The sequence below is a fragment of the Tubulanus polymorphus genome, unplaced genomic scaffold (genome assembly GCF_964204645.1).
Source record: "Tubulanus polymorphus unplaced genomic scaffold, tnTubPoly1.2 scaffold_65, whole genome shotgun sequence".
In the NCBI taxonomy this organism is placed as follows: domain Eukaryota; kingdom Metazoa; phylum Nemertea; class Palaeonemertea; order Tubulaniformes; family Tubulanidae; genus Tubulanus; species Tubulanus polymorphus.
The window spans coordinates 30,543-47,114 of NW_027437472.1; the positions used below are offsets into that span (position 1 = coordinate 30,543).

The 16,572-nt window shown below is 38.8% G+C and overlaps 2 protein-coding genes and 2 long non-coding RNA genes across 5 annotated transcripts; 2 read left to right on the forward strand and 2 right to left on the reverse strand.

Moving 5' to 3' along the window:
* Positions 1 to 183: 183 nt before the first annotated feature.
* LOC141914647 (vezatin-like) lies at positions 184 to 2,502 on the reverse strand. The gene has a single exon (XM_074805900.1). The coding sequence runs from the start codon at positions 2,500 to 2,502 to the stop codon at positions 310 to 312; it is 2,193 nt and encodes a 730-aa protein (XP_074662001.1). The 3' UTR covers positions 184 to 309.
* Positions 2,503 to 2,597: 95 nt separating this feature from the next.
* Positions 2,598 to 6,042, reverse strand: LOC141914648 (gamma-secretase subunit pen-2-like). Of its 2 annotated transcripts, none has more exons than XM_074805901.1 (4): positions 5,934 to 6,042; positions 4,211 to 4,279; positions 3,230 to 3,334; positions 2,598 to 2,737 (listed from the first exon to the last, which is right to left on the reverse strand). In XM_074805901.1, exons 1-4 carry the CDS (start codon positions 6,028 to 6,030, stop codon positions 2,598 to 2,600), a joined length of 411 nt encoding a protein of 136 aa, XP_074662002.1. In that variant the 5' UTR covers positions 6,031 to 6,042. The 2 variants fall into 2 exon arrangements, with proteins under 2 accessions (XP_074662002.1, XP_074662003.1); XM_074805902.1 differs by having other exon boundaries at positions 5,930 to 6,018.
* A 1,504-nt stretch (positions 6,043 to 7,546) lies between these two features.
* Positions 7,547 to 9,849, forward strand: LOC141914653 (uncharacterized). The gene is made up of 3 exons (XR_012620868.1): positions 7,547 to 8,799; positions 9,494 to 9,653; positions 9,739 to 9,849. It is a non-coding gene; the product is annotated as an uncharacterized LOC141914653 (long non-coding RNA).
* Positions 9,850 to 10,021: 172 nt separating this feature from the next.
* Positions 10,022 to 11,260, forward strand: LOC141914654 (uncharacterized). Its single transcript, XR_012620869.1, has 4 exons — positions 10,022 to 10,093; positions 10,236 to 10,336; positions 10,424 to 10,535; positions 10,812 to 11,260. It is a non-coding gene; the product is annotated as an uncharacterized LOC141914654 (long non-coding RNA).
* The last annotated feature ends 5,312 nt before the right edge of the window (positions 11,261 to 16,572 follow it).

The window sequence follows — 16,572 nt, forward strand, 5'->3', positions numbered from 1 at the left end:
TCATTTGATTTTGTGGATACACAATGTTGATTAAATAATCAAGAGCCAAGCAATTGAAAGGGTTTTCTTTAGGGCTTAAGCCTTACCACTACAAACAGATCCTAACAATGGGGACATGAGCAAAAGTTGGCAGGTCTCAACCCTAGAGAAGTAATTTCAAGACGGATTATGCAATAATATTGAGTATATTTCATATACGAAGCATACATGAGCTCTTTATATGTGAACATTAAGGTAATCGATTTTATACATAAATCTACATTGGAACCTTTAATATTCATGAAATTAATTTCAACCTTGATTAATCATTTAGTCCCGAATACAATCATCGTTATCATCATCATCGTCACTGCTATCTCCAAAAGTATCTTGTGTCAACCCCTGTGAACGAGCGGCGGCCATTGCGGCGATATTCGCCGTAAATGCAAACGAAGCACCACCGCCGGCGCCGATCCGGTCGACGAGACTACCGCGAGCCGGATCGGGAAGCGTTATCTCGTGTTTATTATCTCCGCGATCGGACCACACGTACTCCCCGGTCGTTTCATCGATCTCGTCGTCGCTATATTCCCAATCTTTAGGTTTATACTTCGTTCGATCTTCCACGCCGGTCTCCATTAATGCCGAGTCACTTTCCAAGACTTCGCCGTTTTCGATTTTTCGCGAATCGCTAATAGTCTTCAGCAGATCGTTCTTATCTTCATTATCGTCATTTCCACCGCTTCCGTTTACCTCGTCTAAACCGACGCGTTTACGCCAGACGTCCAACGCTTTCTGTTCGCGCTCTAAAAGTTCGTTTGCCCTCGGCGAAATAACGCACTTCAGTTCTTTCAAAACGCGAACGGCCTCGGTTCGTTCTTTTTTCTTCGCCAACTCTAACTCCCACGAGACCACGTCGGTGAATTCGCCGTTTTCAAGCGGCCGTACGTGCGATTTACCGTCGGTGATCAGTTCGAACATTTCGTCTTCGATTACAGGATCGCCCATATCGAATATCGGAACTGGTACCTGTTCACAAGTGCTCGGAACGATCACGGCTGGTTGTTCGACGAGTTTTTCCACCTCACGAGGGTGAAATCGTTTTTTGATGCGATTCTCCCCTTCTTCCCAACAATTCGCGCTCGATTCTAACTCGCGTTTGATCAGTTCATACTCCCCGAGCATCGTTCGTTCGTCGTCGGCGAAATTGACGATTTCGCTATCGAAGTCTCGCACGCGTTTCAAAGCGCCTAAAAGATGCAACTCTAAACTGTGTACGGCCACCCGAACGGCTTCCATCGGCGCGTCACCTTCGTCGACGACAACACTCTTCTTCGGTAGCGTCGGCGATGTTTTCGGTTCCAAGACGGCGCATTTATGAAAATTATAGCTACGCTTCATCGAATCTCGAGCCGGCAACGTGACGGCCAATAACGCGCTTATGCTTGTCGTAACCGCGTCGATTTCAACGCAAGACAACGGTGCATGTTGCGACCGTGCGTCGACGACGAAGCTCATCGCGAGTCGACGCACGAACTCCGAACACTGAATCAAACACACGTGATACATAGCTTTGATCGCCGGCATCGAGTAATCGTCAGTCGAATCATCGAAGCGGCCGTCGAAATCAGGCCGTAAACATTCGCCGTAGTCGTCTAAAGGAATCTCGCAGATATACTGCGAAACGTTATCCAGTTCCGGTAATAGAGCGACGTTTCGCACGATGTCGCGCGTCTGTTTACGATGCGCTAGCACGCACTCGCGCGTGTTTACGAACACGGCCTCGCGCAGTTGCGGGCATTGACGACACGCGCGGCCGCGAACGACGCTTTCGAGTCGCGCGACCGGCGATTTCGCCGTGACAAGTGTGTAACCGCGCGCGATCAGTTCCGACTCCTGCACGAGTCGCAGCGAACGCTTCATGTCGTACAGCAGTTCTTCCATCGCGTCGATGTAAAGCGAGATACATGCGAAACGGCCTCCATTCGCAGCCCGCGAACGACGACGCGTGACGAAAATCGTCGGACATATTATCAAAAGCGCCGTTACAAGCCAATATGAGTATAAATAAGCGCACGATTGCCCGAGAAACACATTTTGGACAACGGACGCGAGAACCAATACAATTACGATCATTATAAATCTACGCCTGAGAGATAATTTCGGTTTTGAAATCAACGGTTTATTCGAATTATCGTCGCCTTCTAAGAATCGCTCTAACATAACGTAATCATCTTCTAAAAGTATCTTACTATCGCGTAATTTTACAGCCGTTGACTTCTCTTCGTGAAGAGCGACATCTTCACCGCCGCCTGGAAATACGACGGAAACTACAGCGGCCTTCACTTTATTCACCACGCGCGAACACAATTCCGAATAGCGCGATTCCAATCGCGAAGTTTCAACCGCGCTTACGACTTTTTCTTTCTCAACCGGCCGAATATCGAAGTCGGAAAACCCGATATCTTTCAAATGCTCGTAAAGCGGCGAATTCGCGAAAACGACGTCCTCGTCGTCGGCCATATCGAAAATGATCTAAATCTATCCTAAATCGATTCCATTACGAGAATATACATCGTTCAGGAATACAAAAACATTTATAACAATTATTCCTCGATCTATAGAATTCCTTTCGGGATTATGAATGAGATATAGTCAGCCGTCGCGCCCCACGAAGCTCTATGCAGCTGGAATATCGAAACCCACGTTGTTATGATAGCGATCCAAATACAAGTCCCGATCATCGAACGTATCACATCTGAAAAAAAAAACAAATAATCTACTATCATTTCTCAGCTACATGCACACAGGACAATGCTTAATTGTCTGCTTTTATACGGCAGTTTTCACTCAAAACTGTGGTAACATTTTGAGACTGATCATCCAGTTTACATCAGACGCAAGTTGCACTGGCGAGATTTAAATAAAAAATCGGTCTTAAGTTGTATGACTGGTAGTGACGTATTTAGATTAGTTATGGAACTAAGAACTAGAAACTAGGGCTTCGACTGGTTCTAAAATCTCAGCCTCGAATATGCAAATGGCCGAGAGTAAGAGTTAACTTTGAAATTGGCCATGAACTCAGTTCGACAGTTCTGAGCGTTAACTCAGTAGAGGCACTGGGGCCGAGTCACTTGTCACGATGTCAACCCAGAGTTCAAGGGTTCGAGCCCGTTCAGGTTTAGTTTCTGAAACGTCTTGATTGAAAAATTGTTTTTAGCACTTTATCGATGATCTATCTGATCCTTACAGGTTTTAATCTCTGCTTGTTGTTCAAACGGCGGGCGCCTGAAAGCCTCGCGGAAAAACCACACCGAGTTGACGAACCATAGGAACGGCAACAACGCAAATCCTCCTAAAAACACAATAAGAAGAAAACCTATGAAAATATTCACACCAATTTTTCAAGCTTGACGTCTCTTTTTTCCAAGCGTTTAGTCACAAGCGTACATAGCAAATATATTTTAAGGAATGGGTAAAGGTCAGATTACATCAAGTCCCACAAAAATTACACAACAGGAGTAAGTCAGTTATGGCACAGGCGATGTCAGCTGTTATTTCGTAACTTCAGCTAAGCATTACGGAGATAGATAGGATGGTTTCCTGGCTTTCTGTGTAGTGTAGATAGATGCGGGGTGCACATTGGATCATGGGTCAATTTGTTTTTGTATCTTCACTGATTTCATAGGCAGATGGCAGATGATGGAGAACAAGAATACATGTCGCTATCGATCATTTTTTCATAATAGAAGCCCATATTCAAGTGATGTGATAGTCTAAGTATCTAACCGTTGTTGTTCCCCTAACACCACCTAGGGCGAAATTGCATAAGCTTCATTTTCGTCCTCCACTTTGAATGAAAAGCTTTGAGCATCTATTTCAGCCCTTAATACATCAAGCCACATCAAACTGACTGTTCTGTAATCCAATGGACGTTTACTGTAGTTTTGGCATAAATTTATAATCTTAGGTAATTATTAGTATTTTTAGTAACTCTGAGCATTCGACTATTCACCAAAAAAAACAACATACCGGTAAGCGTCAGACACTGTTATTAGGGACTGCAACATCATCTGGTATTCAGACTAGTGACTGAGGTTATGGCGATTGGGGTTTAGCAACGTAAATATAGCAACTGCCACTACACCGGTAATTCATAATACAAACTTCCCTCTACTCGAATTAGCAAATGGTGCATTCAATTTTTTCATTCAAGTCGGGCCTGACTTACCCAGGTAGTATTTTCGGCAAAGGTCCAATTTGTCTGTATCTTTTACTTTACGAAGATCCATTTTTTCCCCTATGAAATAAATTGCTAAAAGGTTCAGATCTACGATTTTAGTTATCAGCAGTCGTAATTGCAAAACCAAATGATCGAAGAATCATCAATCAGGGATGGTTTAGTCAGTAATTTGCAGGTAGATTCAAGCAATACGGAGATGGGAGCGTTTCCTGCCTTTCTGTATAAATCAACGAGTGGGCGCGTGTTGCATGAACCATATAGGAAAAACTTGGCGTTCAGAAAGCAACACAACAGGTCAACTAACATCATTTCAGCCGCTGAGTGACGTCGTTCGTAAAAATTGGTTCAGAATTACCGGTCGAAAGTACCGTTTGTTTTCAAAAATCATGGTCTTACTTCCAGGCTGGTGCAGTACAGGTGGACTTTTGCCGATTTTTTTCGATCAATCGCACGATTTAGCGATCTTAAAGGCATTCAAATCTTTCTCAAGCTACTCGGTCTAGCGCAGAAATTTCGTTATCATCACTTTTTAGAGTTATCTTACTCGAAGGCCTGGACTACTAATGAACTTACGAACTGTTGATATGACATACGTATGCCAAACTCCTTCTTGATATGTATACATATCAAGGAGTTTGGCTCCCTCGCTTATTATAAAGCGCAAGGCCACTGATATATTGGGGTCAAAAACTTTTTTGTGTCAGGCCGTCAGGCCTGTGGAAAGCCCATCCTTCTAGGCCCTAGAGTAGAGGCTAATATAGTTAGTAAATTGTCTGTGGTATAATAGTTTCACGATTGGATATTTTCACAAATCACAAGCATCCGTTGTGTCATGTGTATAATAGCTTACCACCAACAGTTCAAAACTGTATGGAAGCCCTGAGACGACATCTTGGGTTCCCCAGTTCATAACTTCCTGAGTTTATGAGATTTCGAGTTTATTTGGGCATGCACGACTCTATGAAATTATGCGACATAAAGAATCCTATCATATAAGGATGTTAAATCCTTTTACGTCATGAATTAACTACACAGATAATGTCCCGCATCACCTAGACTGGTTGACTGTGTCCAATTCTGCACTGGCAGTCAACTGAAGGTCGACCGGCAACCAGTCTATCATCAGCCATCAGCTTTCTTGATGGTTTATAGAAAATTAATAGATGTTTGAAAATATCTAAATGAGCGTTTGTTATCTTTTTAATCATTAAAAACCCGAGCAGACACATCGAGAGTCATCGGTTAATCGGAGTCACCCTCCCCACTAGCCTGCGCACAGAAAATCGGAGCCACCCGAGCTGCCTGCCAGAAGCAGAATGGAGGCGCCCTTCTCCCATTAATAGCTGGTTATTCAGTGTAGTCTTAGCCTGAGACGATGGTCTTTCATTATAGAACATCGTGTTTACGTTCGATGTTTCAGTAGGCCTATCGTAGGCTTTTTGTCATTAAACGAACTCACGAACTCATGAACTTGAGAACTCAGGATGTTATGAACTCGGAACTCATTAACTCAAGATGTCGTCTCAGGGCTTCCATAAAACTGACTAACTCTACCTTTTATTTATTAATTAGTGTAGTAAGTTAGAGACACAGTGTAACTATAAGAAAGCTAACAAAGCTGCCCGCGCTTCGGCCTTCGCACCGGATAAAATGCTATTTTTTCATTGCCAATATCGCGATGTTACAAAAAAATCTAGCTTTTAATACTTGCAAAATTCTTGTAGCCTATCTATGAGGAAGTAGAGTATGATGGGCCAGTATGATGCCTTCGAATGATGTCTGTCTGCAGAGTTTCCAGAACCTGTCATGTCAGGTCTCAAGACCTGACATGACAGGTCTTACCTATCATGTCAGGTCTCGAAAAAACCCAAACTCACAACAATGTATGACGAAACGGCGAATTATCTAGGCATGTGCTAGACGAATGGAAGAACATTTTGAGTTGAATGAATATTCTGATCCGTCGTAAATATCGAAAATGATTCAACAATAACGATAAGGAAAATGTTCTGACTAATAATTCATTTGAAAGGTTGATTTATAAGAAGAAAATATTATGTGTTAAATAAGTATGTAAGTTTCAGGCATAGATGAACTAATTAATGTAGGCTAGAAGTAAGAGAATATTTTCGATAGCTGAATCGAGGTCTTCGTTTCCGCAATAAGACACTGAAAAATATCTGCTCACTATCACAGTTCGCCGGCATCACTCCTCACTGTCCTGAAGTCTCACTATTTATATTATGATGAACATGTAAAAGAGCCAAATGCAATATAGAGACTGATTTTTTATTGACACTGATTTTAAATCAACTCGTCAATTTAAAGCAAAATTTAAAGCAAAAAGTTTTTTTTCTTATATCATTTTTAATGCAGACCTGTCAGTACAGGTCGCGAGAAATTCTGCAAAATGGCGCGAGCTGCCGTGTGAGGTCTCGCTTCAAAATTATTGTTTTGTACCTTACTTAAGATTTAATCTATCTATGGTAAGCCATTGATATTATACTCATTACTATAATGAGACCAAAAATAATTAAAGTTTTCCTTCATTTCATCAGTTTAATAATGCAGACCTGTCACCACCACAGGTCTCGAGAAGCTCTGCACAATGGCGCGAGCTGCCGTGTGAGGTCTCGTTCAAAATTATTGTTTTAAAGTAACTTAAGATTAACTATATCCATGGTAAGAAATTTATTTTTATGGCCTTATTAAAGTTCCACCATATTGTTCAGCTGGCTACTGGTGTGTATTCAACCCATTCAACCCGGCAGTAGAACCTTTTCATTCGACTTCTTTACGCTCTCAATGTAAATCCATTCAACAATAGAGACACAAGACACAATTGCGGCTATTCCGAGTTGTTCATATCATTTATTCGGCTATTGAATACGTCACCGGCTTACCACGGTGTACACAAGCATAGCCCATTCACCTCTGCACACTCACACTATGCTACCGTGGATTCTCCTCCTGGCGATTTTCGCTGCGCTCTCGTTCCTGCTCCTGTTCTTGCTTCCTGAGGAACGACGTCTTTATGTTTTATGTGTTACTGTTCGTCTCCATGCTGTCCTGTACTGTTCCGTGTTTATTAATCCGTTCTATTTTTCAGCAATTAACCCGTTTTATTTTTCAGGGCCGATTTCTCTGTCGAATTTCAACGTTTGCTGGAACAAAACTAATGTCCGAAAGCGTCAGCTCTCCTTCGCTGGTCATGTGTCGAGGATGTCAGACAAAGAGTCGATCAGGAAATTCTGCCCTCTACACGCCCTCATACGGAACACAAAAACCAGGACGACGAGGCCTCACTGCCCCCACCTGTCTACAAAGTGTGCTGAGTGATGTCAATGACGGGCATATCTGTGGGATTGCGCGGGATACAAATGGAGTGGTTATACTGGATTGTCACGCCACTAGCATTCATTGGTCCTTGTGACCACTCGGATGAGGGATGATTCTACTGTCACGCCCTTTGTTTCTGGTATTCTGAGTCGGCTGAGGGATGATTCTACTGTCACGCCCTTTGATTTCTAGTTTGAGTGCTAGTTTTCATTGTGTCCTTGTGACAACCTCGAGCAGAGATGAAGTCTCTTGTCGGCTTGTGAGTGCTAGTTTCATTGAGTCCTTGTGACTACCTCGGTCAGTGGATGAAGTCTCTTGTCACGCCTTTGAGTGCTAGTTGAGATCCTGAATCTCAACCCGGTCAAGCTGGTTGTACTGCGCTATTTGTGTTTCGAGCAATTTTACAGGTGTGTCAGTTACTGACGTCGCCCAGTACATCCTGCAGTTAGATGGGGAATGTGAGGCGTTGTCATTCTGGTTTTCGTGTTCTGAATGAGGGCATGTAGAGGGCAGTATATTCCTGGCTGGCTCATTGTCTGGTGTTCTCGGCGTGTGACCGGCGACGGAGAGCTGAAAAGCTTTCGAACATTAGTTTTGTTCCGTACCAGGTTTTCATCGGTCTTCTTTTTTTTTTTTCATTTCAGGACTCCCAAGAAGTTGAAGAAAAAGATGCTAGAAGGCGACTACAGAAGATGCCGAAAAAAATACTGAACTCGGCAATCTTGAAAGTTTAGTTGATACCCATGTAAATTAGGATTAATGATGAAGAAATGTGTGACTACAAAATATTTTTCTTTTTCTCAATTTCAGCTTCGACGAAACCCAAGAAGACAAAGAAGTACTTCGATTTTGAAAAAAGATTAAGTAAAATCGATCGACGATCACACAACTATATCTGTACTTCGATTTCGAAAAAAAGAATTAGACAAAATTATCTTCCACCTTGTAAACTTTTGGACTACATGAAAAAAAAGACCAAATATTGTAAAATTATCGAAAAAAAAATTATGTAAAATCGACCGACGATCACACAACTATATCTGTACTTCGATTCCCGCCTGTTTCGCTCCTGGCAGGTGTGTCACGATCGTAAGGGACACCAACTCAAAAAGTCGAACGAGAGCTCATCAACTAAGATCTGCCGATTAGAGAACAGTGCACAGAAGGGGCCAATTTGGATGAAACTCAACCAACCAACTTAGGAGATCCTCCGATAATGAACCCAGCCATCATAAAAGGTGATTTGATATTTGATACGAACTTAGAACATTTTAACCGATACTGAACCCAGCAAACTTGAAATTTTAGTTGATTTTTGGGGAATCGTAGGTTTGCCTATGCAAATGGTCTGGAGAAGCAGTTTTCATTGAAAATTAATAGAGTACCGGTGTGTCAACAAGGCACAAACATTGGCTGTTGAACCAATAGTGTTGATTTATAAAAACCCTGCTTTTTAGCACTGAGTAATGGCACGTTTTCATATATGAGAATTTGCATATTTGGAATTGAAATATATAAAAGTTCAATCCTTCGTGGAAGTGTTGCCGTTTTTTGTGCGACTCATCTCGATGTACTTTTCGACCTACGGGTCCTCACTTTATAAACCCCCTAAATTTTCTCGCTTCTATTTATCTGAGTTGACCTCATCACCTGAGCTACATTGAATGTGATTGGCTGTTTGTTGGATATACGGGGAATTCCGGGAACTTCTGATGTAATTGGGAAAGCCCATTGGGAAAACCCAATGTGGAACCCAAAACAAAATGGCGAGCATTTCATTCCACTAGATATCGTATGTTCACTTATAATTTGTTCGGTGTTACGAATATAACCGAGTAGGCTATTCTAGGTATATTATCTATGGAAATTATTATGATAAATTCTAAATGAAATATTTTGTCATTACAGGATATCTTCTTTTAATCATTGCAGCTAAATTTCAACTATAAGAAAAAAACCCAGCTTGAGATCGACTACTCATCCAAAATCTACAAACTGGAACAGAGCACAGATGAGGCCAACTAGAATCCAACTTATTTACCAACAAACTTAAGATGATCCACGCCGATAATGACCCAAGCAATCATAAAAGGTAACTTGATATACATGAAATTATTTCGATAAATTCTAAATGAATTATTTTGTCATTACAGGATGTCTTCTTTTAATCATTGCAGCTAAATTTCAACTATGAGAAAAACCCAGTTTGAGATCAACTACTCATCCAAAATCGACCAACTGGAACAGCGCACAGATGAGGCCAACTAGAATCCAACTTATCATCCAACAAACTTAAGATGATCCACGCCTATAACGAACCAAGCAATCATTAAAATGAAATTATTTCGATAAATTCTAAATGAAATATTTTGTCATTACAGGATATCTTCTTTGCTAAATTTCAACTATAAGAAAAACCCAGCTTGAGATCAACTACTCGTCCAAAATCGACCAACTGGAACAGTGCACAGATGAGGCCAACTAACTAACAAACTAATAGGATAATCGCCGATAACCAAGCAATCATAAAAGGTAACTTGATATACATGAAATTATTTTGATAAATTCTAAATGAAATATTTTTTCATTACAGGATATCTTTGTTCATTTCTGCTAAATCCTATCTGTATGAAACTGCCCAGCTTTAAATCAACGACTCATCAAATATCTACAGATAAGCTCCACCCACTGAACAATTCAAGCTTGAATCGAATGCATCAACCAATTGCATCAACCAATTGTTCTAACCGATACTGAATCCAGCAAACTTGAAATGTAAGGTGATTTTTTATGGAAATTATTATGATAAATTCTAAATGAAATATTTTGTCATTACAGGATATCTTCTTTTAATCATTGCAGCTGAATTTTAACTATAAGAAAAAGCCCAGCTTGAGATCAACTACTCGTCCAAAATCTTCAAACTGGAACGGTGCACAGAAAAGGCCAGAACTGAACCCAGCAATCTTTAAAGGTTAGTTGATATACATGAAATTACCTGTATATAGAAATTTCAGTCCTCATATGAATATCATTTCATAAGTGGCTATCATCAAAATCTATTAACCGGTCCACATGGCTGAACTTTTATCTTCACTAGTCTTAAACAATGATGAACTAGTCCCTACTACTGCAATTTATTATTGGGGTTTAAATCAGCAATTGACGTCAATGAATTCTACTTTGTGAAAAACACGTAAATTATGAGAAATCTGCTCTGAAATGTTTTGCTTTCTTCACTTTGTTTCAGCCATACTACATCTCGGAAAAATTGGCCTGAAGAAGACACTCACAAGTAGATGAATACTGATCGACCCATTTGCTGATGAAAACTGCAGAAGCCCAGATGAAAAGTTGAGGAACCAGCAACGGATTTATCACTCAATGATGGATTCTTCTACAATAGGCGGTTGATTTCTATAAAACATTAAATATCAGGTGCAGCAGAGACAATAGTGAATCTTATAAACACTGATTCAAGCGACAAAGCTAATGGATTATCTCATAAACACTGATTCAGGATAAACACTGTTTTAAAAGCAGCAAAGACTATACTATCTTATTAGGAGCAGCATAGATAATAGTGCATGTTAAACACTGAAATGCAGGAGCGGCGAGACAATGGCGGACTTCTGTAGTAATGTATTGATTTTTTTGCTTACCACCTTTTTCAAACCAGTCTGATTGATGATATAGTGTTTTCAAGGAAACTATTTGATAATGTTTATGCAATGTGAGAGTCGAATAAAAGCTAAGCTCCATTAATTCAAGATATTGGTCTTCGATCGATGGTTGATAGATAAGTCAAGTTAAGTTAGTCACTAGGGGTAAATGGTCGTGTTGAGTGCCTAGTTTTGACATGTAGGTCGGTTGAGTTAACTCCTAAACTGAGATATAGTTTCAACATGAATTATGAGTTTAATCTTCCAACTTACCATAGTTAATCATAGTCAACTGTGGCTATTTGTCCGTGTAGATATCACATAGTTAGGAAACATAGAACATAACATTAGGCCAGTGTTGATGTACAACTCTTAACTATTTGCTGAATTGTAGATGTACAAATTTGATGGCATTGATATTTTTGAAGGTAACCATTTTGAAAAATATGAAACGAATCGTAGATTTCGATTTAAGCCTCCATCAATCTGTTTGATGATCATATCTACGTACTTGAAAACTAAAGCTTTATCTGAAAGGAGACCATTATTTACATTTGAGAGGTAAAGCTAGGAATAACAAGGCATAAAGTTATAGCTAGGACCAATTTTTAACGTTTTAACATTGTTTATAGCTGTTTGAACTTCTTTTATTGTAATGGGTAAATCTATATCACGAGATGGCTCTCGTGAATAATCACTTAGCTTCAAATCGGGTGTATAATGATTAAGGAGTGGCAGTGAATCAGTAGCGCTTTCTTAAAATGGGCCCAGAACTTTACAGTGAAAAAATACCTGTAGTTGTAAATAGAGGAGTATAAATAGTACATAACTACAAACTACAAGTACATAAATTAAGTCTAAAAAATAAAAAAACCAATAAATAATAAATAGAATAAACAACAATACAAGCAAACATACAAACAAACAACAAATTTATATTCTATTTACATGAAAAGGCATTTTTTCAAATATTTATCAACAAGGTTCTTCATTTATCGAACAACCTTCCCTAAGTATAGCGAAAACCCGAGATCTTTTCTGTTTCAAAGCATCTAGCAACTCAGTTATTGTAATGAACAAAACAAATAACCATTAACCTTAACTAAATCGAAAACATTTAAAAAAATAACTGATATGATAGAATGCTTTGAATAACTGTGATGAAAGATCGACCCGTCCTTTCAACTAGCCGCGCTCAATCACTGCTGTGACTGTACATGGGTAAACTTACTATCTAAAATCTGGTACATACATTTTGCTTTTTAGAAAGAATTTAAAACAGCTATAAACTTAAGTTATTGATGTTATTGATTAGTTACCGATTGTATAATTATGTTGAAGCTGCCAGGAAAAACGTCAGAATACTTAGTATGTAATGTCAAGGTGTTTGGAAATCTTTGAGACAAGGCAAAGTTGGCAAAATTCTAGTTTTCTAGTGAAATTAATGATTAATTGATACTAAGAGTTCCAGAGTGAATCTGAGTTTCTCATCTCTAGTTTTAATGCTTTTATGTTGGAGACTGTTATTGTAACACAGTTCGCGTGTTTGTAAATTAGGAACTTGCATGACGATTCCTCGGTTAAGATATTATTGTTGCGTGAATAAAACGATGTACATTTTCATCATTCATGTTAAAACTTTTCAGTTGTTAAGTTTTATAGCAAAAATTTCACTTTGGTGCTTTTCAGTGGTTCATAAAATACTGATCGAATAGCGAGAGCATAGAATAATTGTCCTTAGACTAAGACTTATTAATTGATACCAAGATTTCCAGAGTGAATCTGAGTGTCTCATCTCTAGTTTTAATGCTTTTATGCTGGAGACTGTTATTGTAACACAGTTTGCATGTTTGGAAATTAGGAACTTGCATGATGATTCCTCAATTAAGATATCAGTGTTGTGTGAATAAAACGATGTACATTTTCATCATTGTGTTGAAACATTTCAGTTGGTAAGTTTTATAGCAACAATTCCACTGTGGTGCTTTTCAGTGGTTCATAAAATACTGATTTAATTAAGGGCCTGTCGAAAATAGCAGCAGTTTCTTTGAGGATACAGTGCTTATTGGTCAATTGTCCTAGCTTTGTTTTGATTATCAGTTTAACCGCGTCTGTGTGGGGCCTGTAATATCTGGACAAGAAGAATTTCTGATCTTTATATAGAGTTGTATTCATATCTACTATCAAGTTGAATAAAACAATTAAGAAGTTACTGCAGCTTCGTCAATCAAACCATATTTATTTGAAAATACTTGATTTATCTTAAATTTTCACGAAGAAAAACCTTTATAATAGTTTGCTGGGTTTGATCTGAGGAATAAATGCCACTTGACCTTGGGGCAAGCATATTTGTAATATCACTTGCCCCCTCAAAAATCAAATTGCTCTACATGAATAGTCCGATTGTGACACAATAATCCCTTGCATCGAGTGGGATAGAAGCTTTGAGACATAGAATTCCACAAGCCCGGTGGATGAGTGATTATGATAACCTTCATGCCCTAATGAAAATATACTTGTCCCGGGCAATTTGACTAGTGTTTAAATCAGACCCTGCTTTGTTTCAAATGTAAAATTTGTGAAAAAGTAGTTGATAATGTTTGAAGAAATCTCGTAAAGACGAGGAAAATTTGGCAATGTTTTTAGTTTTCTAGTGATAACTAAGATTAATAAGTTAACCTTACGCTTTCCATGTTTTTTCTTGATAATTAAGATGTCCTCAATCTCGATGTCATTTGAAAAGTTGACGATGATAGATTCATATTTCATGAAATATAACAAAGTGTCGGTTATATTGACCTCATGAATTGTCAAATTCATAATCTTAGACTTTCAGACTAGTCCTTTTTTCGGTGTTTTATGGATCAAAGTTTACAACTCTTTGTGTATTTTTGTTATTTTTCCATTGATGCAAATTGTATGAATCAGCTGTAGTGGAAATGGATCATATACAAAGACTTATAAATACCTTACATGTAACTTTTGTGATTTTAAAGTTAGTACAATATCATACATAGTAAGAGAAATAGAATTGCTATTAAAATTTGAGAAAATAAGCTATAAGTTAATAATTTGATATATGAAAATAAAATGATGTAAAGAATGTAAATCAGATTGGTTAATCCTACACTTTCCAGAGTATTTGGCCAGGTTTATATCTGATTTTAGTGCAGGGAGCCATGGACTCTCACAGTTAAGAGTCCATGGTTGTGGGCCATAGACGTTTCTGTTTTAGAGTCTATGGTTGGACCTTCGAGCAATTATCTATTTAAGATAATTGCTCGTAGGTTGGACCATGGATGTATAAACTATAGTTTATTGTTTATACGACCACGATTGGATCGTTTTTTAAATCAGTCCACGTGTTTGAGGAACTTACATTATAATTCCTCGAGCACACCTGGCTTGCATTCCGGGGATGCCTGGGTTCGAATTCTAGCGATAATGTGAAAATCGTGGCAGTTAGAACGACAGTCCCGACTAATTGGAAACGAGGTAAATATTTTCGATTATTAAATATAAACCTATTGTTTCATATACATTTTTATTTCCTCCTTTCTTTGAGGAATTAATCAACACGTGATTGTGGTGCAATATCAAGAAAGTTCTAGGACACATCTCCTGAGCAGACTTTGGAGAATGTATCACAAAAACCCCGAGCCACTCTCTCTTCTCCATCTTGCTCTTCAGCTACAGCCTTCGCCCAGACTGACGCCATTATCGCAATAATCGGTAAAACCAATTTTACAAGTCCACCTACAAGTAAAATTAACACGTACACGAGACGGTATGGCAACGTGCAAACGTTACATCTAATTCCATATTTCCGGTTTCCAAAATGTTTCCATCCTCGAAATATAACAATTTGATCAGTACCATATTTTCTTAAATCAATGAAAAATTACCTAATGACGACCGAGTTAAACACAATTTCTTCGAGATTCTTAAATGCATCGTGTTCTTTGAATCATATATACATATCCCTGTATATTCACCCGACTTAAAAGAGGACATCGCATTTGACGTGCGGTTATATATTTGAAATCCTTGACCTGTCGCGAAGTAATTTCGGGGATGGTTTCGAAGTCGCGCAGAGATACACACAGAACAAGGATCATCTACTTTCTGATTGTTAGGAATTTTTTACAATCTGTGAAACCAGAGATCTAGTGGGGAGAATATTATGTCTTCCAGAAAAGTAAAATCAAAAAGAGTAATTAGTCCATACTTACCTATCATTTTGCTTGAATAAACGAAAACAGACAAATTTTCTGCACGGATAAAACCAATTTTCAGCGTCTGCAATGATTCAAAACAACATGTACATTATAATGCTAATATTCTTGTATTTCCTACAATCTGTTGGATAAAATAATCTCTGAAATATATCTAAAGGATTGTGAATGTGGATATCGCCTTGTCAATAGGTATGTAATTATCTAAGACTCTCTCTTCAGGTGATTGCTTGGACAGAAATGTATTGAACTGTCCTTTGAATGTTCTTCTTCTTTTGTTTGTATGCTTATGTTTAAATCATTATTGATGCGATTAAAATAAATTCGTTCAATGCTGCGATAAAGTCAATACCACGGAGGGGCTGGAGCAGAGAAGTCCACACGATGGATGCAAATGTTCCAGAATCACACGTCCACCAAATGTACACACAACCAAATTGTAAACCACCATCAGATTATTAGATTCTACATTACTACTCACTCTATAACCGCCACACTTACCTTTATGGTTAGTTTTCTCCTCTAATACGCGTTGCTCGCTTTGCAGATTCCATCAATATGAGGCATTTTATGCGAAAATTCGTCAATATGAAGTAAGCATCAGGAGTGAATACTGTTTGTTCACCTATTCACGAGAGTGATTCATGGGGTTACAAATTTCAGTTTTGCGGAGGTCCAGTAGAGACAGGTGGTGAAATAAAACTCGTTCAGTAAATACTATCTATTTTTTCACTCCTCCAACGCGTTCGTTTTGTTTGACTATTTTGCTCCTCGATGAAAATCATCAATATTCACTGTCACTTGGGCGACAGGTGATTTTTCTATTGTTCAGGCATTCGCAGCAATACTAGATTTCTGTCGGTGTAGTTTTAAGTTAAGAATATAGGATGGACAGTGTACTGCAGGAAAAGAAGATTAATTTTGAAACTACTGTTTGAAACCAGGGGCTGGAATATCCGCACTGGGAGTAATAAATCATATCTTATTCAAACTTGATTATTTGATCATCGCAGTGGCGGATTACCAGTTTTACGACGTAGAAAAAACACGTCAATTCATTAGAAAAATGGGACCTGCTTTAATATGTTTACGGCTCGACACTGCTTTTGTAACG